Source organism: Pelodiscus sinensis, chromosome 1, assembly GCF_052426305.1.
Source record: "Pelodiscus sinensis isolate ZL-2025 chromosome 1, ASM5242630v1, whole genome shotgun sequence".
Lineage (NCBI taxonomy): Eukaryota > Metazoa > Chordata > Testudines > Trionychidae > Pelodiscus > Pelodiscus sinensis.
In genome coordinates this window covers 354,293,391-354,302,078 of record NC_143052.1, presented here as the reverse complement: position 1 = coordinate 354,302,078, position 8,688 = coordinate 354,293,391, and the positions used below count along the sequence as shown (strand labels likewise).

Below are 8,688 nucleotides of genomic sequence, written 5' to 3'. Positions count from 1 at the left end.
CAAACCACAGTCCCAGTTACTCCCAGTTCCTTCCCGCAGGCCCTTCTCAGTCAGATCCAGGAAAGGCCAGAGTCTCTCCCCTTCTGGGACAGCCACCAACAGCCTCTAACACTCCCTGGTCCATCAAAGCCCCGCAGGCTCTCAGCATCAGCTCCTGGTGTGGACAGAGCTCCACCCCTGCCCTCTAGCTCCTCTCTGCAAAATGGAGCCAGCTCTTGCTGTCTCTGCACCTGGCACTCCTGGAGAAGAGCAATACCCCACTAGATTGAAGGCATCATGGGAGTTGTAGTCTCTAAGGTGAGTTGGCAGCCCCCCGGATCTTCCCAAGAAAGGGCAGAGGCTTCTGTAGTAAGCCCATGGATTTGTTCCTTTGTTCGTCCTGCCAGAGAGTCAAAGATGTAAGGCCTGAAGGGACCATTCTGAACAGCTGCTCCAAGGTCCTGTGTAGAACAAGCCAGACACCTGCCCTGAATTAATTCCTGTTCCAGTTGAAGCAGGGCTGATGGAAAAACTGCTCAGTTACCAGCAATGGGGAATTCATAGTTGCCCATGGAAAGTTGTTCCAAGGGTTAAATTTCCTTTCTGATCACAAAGGGCAGAACTGTTGAGAGCAGAATCTCTTGCTTCCCTCTCAATGGGTGTGTCTACACTGTGTCTAAACTTCCCCTGCATCTAGACTGCTGCCGCGTTCTTTCGAAAGTAAATCAAAAGAACGTGGCAGATTTTTCAACCGTGGAAAACCTCATTTTACAAGGAAGAACCCCTTTTTCTGAAAGTGCTCTTTTGAAAAAAGGTGCTATGTCATGCAAACTGCTTTTTTGGAAGAGAGCATCCAGACTGCCTGGGTGCTCTCTTTCGAAACAGCGGCTTGCTTTTTCAAAAGTACTGGTTGTAGTCTAGATGCTCTTTTTCTAAAGAAGCTACTTCGAAAGATACTTTCGAAAAAGCCTCGTTTGAAATAGGCTTGCAGTCTAGATGTAGCTAATGAGGGAGTGTAGAAAATATATTCTTGGAGCCTGGTTCTTTTGTATTGATTCCAAACAAGTCCTCACTAATTTCCCTGGGGAAGGCAGCCCAAGGCTGGCAAGAGAGGGTTTTTATGTATTGGGATAGGGTAAGTCAGTGTGTAACTGCAAGAACATTCCAAGTCCCCTGGTCCCAGGGGAACTCACAGGTTTATTTTGCATTTACACAGGGGTTGGGAGCTGGCCAGGACAGCGACTGCTCATCATGAGGGGTTTCAATAGCACCAGCTTCCAGCCTGCAATGTACCAGTTGACTGGGTTCCCAGGCCAGGAGGCGGCTTACCACTGGATCGCCGTCCCCTTCGTTGTGTTATACGTCACTGCCATGGCGGGGAATTGCCTTGTTCTCTGCATTGTCTGGGTAGACAGGAATCTCCACCAGCCCATGTATCTGTTCCTTTGCATGTTGGCAGTCAACGACATCGGGATGGTTCTCTCAGCCCTACCCACCGTGCTCGGCACCTTCTGCTTCCATTCCACAGCCATCGCTTTCGACGCCTGCCTGGCCCAGATGTTTTTCATTCACTCCTTTTCCTTCATGGAGTCGGGGATTTTAGTGGCCATGGCGTTCGATCGCTTGGTGGCCATCTGTAACCCGCTGCGCTACGCGGCCATCTTGACCCACCCCAGGATCGTGAGAATCGGGCTGGCTGTTGTGATTAAAAGTACCAGCATCCTTTTGCCTTTACCCCTTCTGCTTAAACGGCTGCCAGTCTGCAAAAGCAACATCCTCTCCTACAGCTACTGCTTGCACTCGGACATGATGAGGCTGGCATGTGGAGACACCACCATCAATAACATCTACGGACTATTTTCCGTTCTCTTTACTTATGGCTTGGACTCAGTGTTCATCATTTTCTCTTACATTAGGATTCTGAAGACTGTTTTAAGTATTGCATCCCATGAGCAGCGCCTCACGGCCCTGAACACCTGCATCTCCCACATCTGTGCTGTCCTACTCTTCTATGTCTCAACAGTTGCTGTCTCTGTTATGCACAGGTTTGGGAAAAATGCCCCTCCTCTGATGCACAGTCTTATGCCTTATGTCTACCTCTTTGTCCCTCCTGTGTTAAACCCAGTCATTTACAGTGTGAAAATGAAGGAAATTCGCAAAGGAATCTTCCGAATATTCTCTAGAGGCTTACTGTGAATTGGGAGGTGTGTGGGATATAGTGTTGCGGGATGAATTTTATGGGGCTTTTGGGGGAAATAAAGCTGAACAACTCAAACTGTCTATAGCCAGAGGCCTGTGATTGATTCTGTTACCTCCTCTTGCATCTTTAAATTACAGTGTCAAATATTAAGAAAAATAAAAGTCCATCAGTGTTTTGGGCCAGTGGCTGTGAGCAGTGCCCAGCACTTTATGGCTGGGACCTCAATACAAAAGGGAAAACAGAAGAAGGATACACACCTGTAAAACTGATCTAAAGTTCTGTCATCTAAACCAGTGGTCTCCACTGTGGTGCCTGCAGGCGCCATGGCGCCCACCAGACCATTTCTGTGCACCTGCCAAGTGATCGAGGCCGGTCCTGCCCCTGGACGCGCGGCACAGGAGTGGCGCTGGCCCCAAGCGCGTGGTGCATTGGCGCTGCCAGCTCCTGGGCGTGCGGCACAGGAGAGGAGCCGGCCCTGGGCATGCAGCGCATGGGCTGTTCTGGCCCCAGGCACATGGCGTATGGGTGGTCCCGCCCCGGGTGTGTGGCACAGGAGCGGCGCTGGCCCTGGGCACGTGGAATATGGGCAGCCCCACCCCTGGGCGTGCGGCACAGGAGCAGCGCTGGCCCCAGAAATGCGGCGCATGGGTGGTGCCGGCACCGGGCACGCAGCGTATGGTTGGCCCCACCCCTGAGCTCCCGGCAGCCCCAAAAGGTTGGGGATCACTGGTCTAAACTGATCTAAGTTCTGCAGCACAGACCCTTTGTGAGCCCTGTGTGCTCTGGGCCTAAAACGAGGGGGAGGGAGCACTCTCTTCATAGCCATGGATCACCAATAGCTGTGATGTGGGGAGGCCACACACAGTGTCACATCTGCACACTGAGCCCCTTGCCCACACCAGGGGCAGTGGGAATCCTTCTGTCCCGCCCCACACACTCATTGTGTGTCACCCCCGCCGAGGGAAGTCAGGTAAATCCCTGCTCCGTGGCAACATTTCAGATGGGGGTGTGACCTGTGCATGTAGCAGTAGTGACAGGACAACAGAGCGAGGGCATGGGGCAGGGGGCAGACTGAGAACAGCGACTTCAGCAGTGTTACTGAGCATGCTCATTACGAGCCAAACAGCAAAAGGGGAGAAGTTGACTCCACCAGCCCGACCCACGTCAGCACTTTCCAGGTGCTACTGAGCACCTGGGAACTCTGGCTTGTTGACCGGTACCTTAGCAGTACAGGAGCACTGGGTCTGATTTCTGTCTAAAAGAAAGAACATTAAATAGATACTAGGAGGCTGCGCCCCTGCTTGCTGCCCTCACCAACCCCCCTGTTGCAGATGGGTAGGCAACCCTGGCTCTCCCCGGCCATGGGGGAGGGCCGGGCTGTGGCAATGCCAGCAAGGGCCCCTTCCCCCTCCCTCCAGCCTGGGTCACTCCCGCCAGCCCAGGCTCCTTCTCTTCCCCCTGCTCTCCTCTAGCCCAGTACTTTCTCTGCCTTCCTACCCGCACCATGTGGGTCCCACCACCAACGCCCTGGAGCAGCTGATTTTAAAACACCCGCAGTCGCCCACCATGTGGTGCCTGTCGGGGCTTCAGCCAGCTTCTGTGCAGCGGCGCAGGGGGGCTGGGGTGCAGGTCTGGGCATGAGGAAGTGGGGGGCACTCACTTCTCTTCGGGCCCCCTGCTGCTGCCATTAGGCAGAATCTGGCCAGTGGGAGCACTGGGAAAGGCTCCAGACAGCTCGCTCACCCAGCCCGGGACAGGGAGCGCATCTTCCCCCCACAGCGAGACTCCGGGCTTTCTTCCCTCCCTCTCTCCACCCCCACATCCGTTTGTCAGGCCTCCGGCGCACAGAGCCGGCAGCGGCCGGTTGCTGGAGGAGGGCTGGGGCTGAGCTCGGGGGCAGGGGGACCGTGGTAATGGCCCCTCACTGAGCTTGTGGACTCGATGCTCCGGGTCCCAACAAGGAGCCGCCACCTCTGTCTGCTGGAGACAGGAGCACTCGGGCCACTGCCTGTCAGTGCGCCAACCTCAAACCCTGCTCCCCCCAAGAGTAGCCCGAGGCTCTGCAGTGGCCACAACTGGAAGCAGATGCCCAGGCCACAGGCACCTCCGGCGGGAGCAAGCGTGGGTGGGTGGGGGGGACAGTGGGCCCCGCATTGTCTTGGTACTGTCGTGCGCTGCCTCGGTCTGGCCCCAGAACAGCCGCTTTCTGGCCCAGGGCCACTCACCCTGGAGGGTCCCCTTTCCTCGGCAGCAGGGGAGGTGGAAGTGGAAAGGTGGCTGAGGTTCGGAGGGGCAGCAAACTTTTCCTGCTGCACGGAGAGTGACCCATGATGTCACTTGCATGGTCCCGCAGGAAAACTTTTCTTTAATCTATAGCTTCAGAGGGGCAGCCGAGTTAGTCGGTGACTGGAAAAACATAAAAACCAACCCATAGTCTAGAACAGGATTTCCCATCCTATGGGTCAGGACCCAAATATGGGTCACCATTACATTTCAAAAGGGTCGCCAGGTATAGAATCATAGAATCATAGGACTGGAAGGGACCTCGAGAGGTCATCGAGTCCAGGCTCCCGCCCTCAAGGCAGGACCAAGCTCCGTCTACACCATCCCTGACAGATGTCTATCTAACCTGGTAACTCCCCAGGTAACTCTTAAGGAGCCATTCACACAATTACTTGTCCTGGGTCACCAAGTCTTCCTGAATTATCAAAATTTGGGAACCGCTAGTCTAGAAGCTCATCTGAAGAAGTGAATTGTGCCCAGGAAAACTCATGATCTACATCATGGGTTCCCAAACTGGGGTGTGTGAAGAAATTCCAGGGGGGGGCACGAGGCGTCCCAGCTCTCCAGCCCCCTCCCCTCCCCCCGCCAAGTTTTGCTGCTCCAGTCAGTTCCTTTTTTTTTTGTTCAACAATTTTGCTGCTATTTTTTTGCGGGGGTGGGGGGGGGGCGTGAGGGTTTCTCAAAAATCAAAAAGGGGGTGTGATACCGAAAAGTTTGGGAACCACTGATCTACATGTTTTGTTAGTCTTTAAGGTGCTCCAGGACTATTCTTTGTTCCTCCATATCCTAATGACTTAACCAACCAACCAAACAATGGAGGTGCTAATTGTTCTTATCAGCTTCTCATAATTATTTGAAACATCTACTCACTGTCTCTGGGTATGTCTACACTACCCTCCTAATTCGAAATAGGAGGGTAATGTAGTCATACCGCAATTGCAAATGAAGCCCAGGATTTGAATTTCCCGGGCTTCATTTGCATAAAGCCGGCCGGCGCCATTTTTAAATGCCGGCAGTTCGAACCCCGTGCCGCGCGGCTACACGCGGCACGGAGTAGCTAGTTCAGATTAGGCTTCCTAATCCGAACTAGCTGTACTCCTCATTCCACGAGGAGTACAGCTAGTTCGGATTAGGAAGCCTAATCTGAACTAGCTACTCCGTGCCGCGTGTAGCCGCGCGGCACGGGGTTCGAACTGCCGGCATTTAAAAATGGCGCCGGCCGGCTTTATGCAAATGAAGCCCGGGAAATTCAAATCCCGGACTTCATTTGCAATTGCGGTATGACTACATTACCCTCCTATTTCGAATTAGGAGGGTAGTGTAGACATACCCTCAGCTCCCCCTCTGAAGCCTTTAATCTATAGTAAGGGTTAGTTCCACTCAGCTCTAACACTAACATATGCTGACATCTTGTGGCAAGTCACTTCAGGGACACTGGTTAAGCTGAAAATGTGAATGTACACTGACTGTGTGGCTACATCTACACTGGCCCCTTTTCCGGAAGGGGCATGTTAATTTCAACTATCGTAGTAGGGAAATCCGCGGGGGATTTAAATATCCCCCGCGGCATTTAAATAAAAATGTCCGCCGCTTTTTTCCGGCTTTTAGAAAAGCCGGAAAAGAGCGTCTACACTGGCCCCGATCCTCCGGAAAAAGCACCCTTTTCCGGAGGCTCTTATTCCTACTTCAAAGGGTGCTTTTTCCGGAGGATCGGGGCCAGTGTAGACGCTCTTTTCCGGCTTTTCTAAAAGCCGGAAAAAAGCGGCGGACATTTTTATTTAAATGCCGCGGGGGATATTTAAATCCCCCGCGGATTTCCCTACTACGATAGTTGAAATTAACATGCCCCTTCCGGAAAAGGGGCCAGTGTAGACGTAGCCTGTGACTAACTCCGGCGAGAGAAAGACAGGCAGGTCTCCTGGGCTCTATCTCAGCTGTGCGAGGGGAGTGGGATCAATCAACTTCCAGCAGGAGGCAGACACTTCTGGGTTCTACGTAGTCACATCAGAACGGCCATACTGGGTGTCACATTACTAGATTTTAAGGGGAGCAGCCAGATCACTGCTGCACCCCTGAGGAGGCGGGGGTGTTTGCCCAAAACAATTATACAAAGGGGGCCATGTAAGGTGTCAAATGAAAGCTTTCCTTCTACTGGTTCTGTATATGCTATCCATATACTTGTATAGTATGTGGGTGTGGAATTATGAATATCTATTCTGTGTCAATACTGGAAACTTCTCTGTTTGTGGCTGAGCAGTAGACGAAGAATGCTCAGCCTATGGACATGCTAATGAGCAAGTCTCCATGGAACAATAGACCTCTATAGGCCAAGGACACACCTCAAGAATGGTGACTGATACCTAAAGGCTACCAGCAGGGAACACAGGGATAGGGCACGGGCCAGGTGACCTGCTGCAGCCAAGAAGAGATGGGAAAGGAGGTATATAGGGGCCATGTGGCCGACTCCATCTTCGTGCTCAGCTCAGCTCTTCATCCCAGAGGCAAGAGTGCAGGGATCGAGGAGCTGGAAAGAACTGTGGACCCATCCTGATGTAGGACGTACACCAAAGACTTTTAAGCCAGCAGTTATAACATCTCTTCTGCAAGCCTGCATCGAGAACTGGGAGATTCAATGCATGTAATGTATGATACTTTAACAACCTGTGGAACTCCTTGCCAGAGGAGGCTGTGAAGGCTAGGACTATAACAGAATTTAAAGAGAAGCTAGATAATTTCATGGAGGTTAGGTCCATAAAAGCCTATTAGTCAGGGGATAGAATTGGTGTCCCTGGCCTCTGTTTGTCAGAGGCTGGAAAAGGATGGCAGGAGACAAATCGCTTGATCATTGTCTTCGGTCCACCCTCTCTGGGGCACTTGGTGCTGGCCACTGTTGGCAGACAGGCTACTGGGCTAGATGGATGTTTGGTCTGACCCAGTACGGCCGTTCTTACGTTCTTATGTTCTAACTTTACTCTCGTGCTTTTCTTTCTGGTAGTAATAAACCTTTAGATGTTAGATTCTAAAGGATTGGCTCAGCGTGATCTTGTGAGTAAGGTCCAGAGGGTAAATTGACCTGGGATATGTAGGAGGTTTTTTGGTACCAGACAGAAGGTGAGATTGGGTCCTAACACCCGCCACCTGTGTATAAGGCCTGGGGCCATCTGGGACATGGATATTGCTGGAGTGCCAGAGGGGTTTTGCTCTTGAGGCTTCTGGCTGGCCAGGCAGGCAGCTGAAGTGCTCTGTGGGACTGGTTTGTGGCCTATTCGGGGAGATCTCCAGTCTGGGGGCTATAGAGAGCACTGAATTTGAGCAATTCGTCCTGAGCGGATGCCCTCAGCGGTGCCCAGACCCAGCCCGGTCCGTCACACTGGGTCAGACTGAAGATCCATCTGGACCAGTGTCCTGTGTTCCCACAGTGGCCAATGCCGGTGCCTCAGAGGGAACAAACTGGTAATTGGCCAGTGATCCCTCCCCTGTCATCCATTCCCAGCTTCTGACAAAGAGAGGCTAGGGGCACCATTTGTGAAGCCATTGATGGACCTGTCCTCTCTGAACTTATTTTGTTCTTATTGGAACCTTTCATAGCTTGGGCCCTTCTACCATCCCCTGGCAAAGAGTTCCACACATTGACCACGACAAAATAATTTATTTTGATTGTTTTATATCTGCCTATAAATGGCATCGGCTGAGCACCTTGTGTTATGTTAGTGAAGGAATAAATATCATTTCATTATTCTAGTTTTCCACACCATTTATAATTTTCTAGACCTCTAACATATCCCCCCTTTCTTTAGTCATTTATTTTCCAAGCTGAAAAGTCTCAGTCTTGTTAGTTTCTCCTTGTAGGGGTCACAGGGCATGATCCTAGGTAACTCGGGGGAGTGGAAGATCACAAGGATCGATGAAGCCCTCCCGCTCTAGGCCCAAGCATCCTAAAAGCCCCCTTCCCCCCCTTCCGCCTCTTCCCCGCCCCCCAGACGTAACTTTTCTCTAGCTCGCTAACAGCTGGGAACGGCAAGACCTTGAAGTTGTCTAGTTACTATCAGTGATATAGAAGAAGAATTCAGATGTGTTTCTGTAAAGGGGGAGGAGGTCCCAGCGTGGGAATCTTGCTTGTTACAGTTCACTATTCTCCTGCAAGTAAACAACCTGGGTATATAAGGAGGGAAAACTGCTTACGTTGATGTGCTTGATTTGAGATGTCTGGTCTCCTCGCACCTATT

At 51.9% G+C, this 8,688-nt stretch overlaps 1 protein-coding gene across 1 annotated transcript; it reads left to right on the top strand.

Moving 5' to 3' along the window:
• The first annotated feature begins 1,230 nt into the window (after positions 1–1,230).
• LOC102443427 (olfactory receptor 51I1-like) lies at positions 1,231–2,175 on the top strand. Its single transcript, XM_006129877.4, has one exon. The coding sequence runs from the start codon at positions 1,231–1,233 to the stop codon at positions 2,173–2,175; it is 945 nt and encodes a 314-aa protein (XP_006129939.3).
• The last annotated feature ends 6,513 nt before the right edge of the window (positions 2,176–8,688 follow it).

Excerpts from the sequence above, each read along its gene's own strand:
- LOC102443427 (XM_006129877.4), top strand. The coding sequence starts at position 1,231 with ATGAGGGGTTTCAATAGCACCAGCTTCCAGCCTGCAATGTACCAGTTG.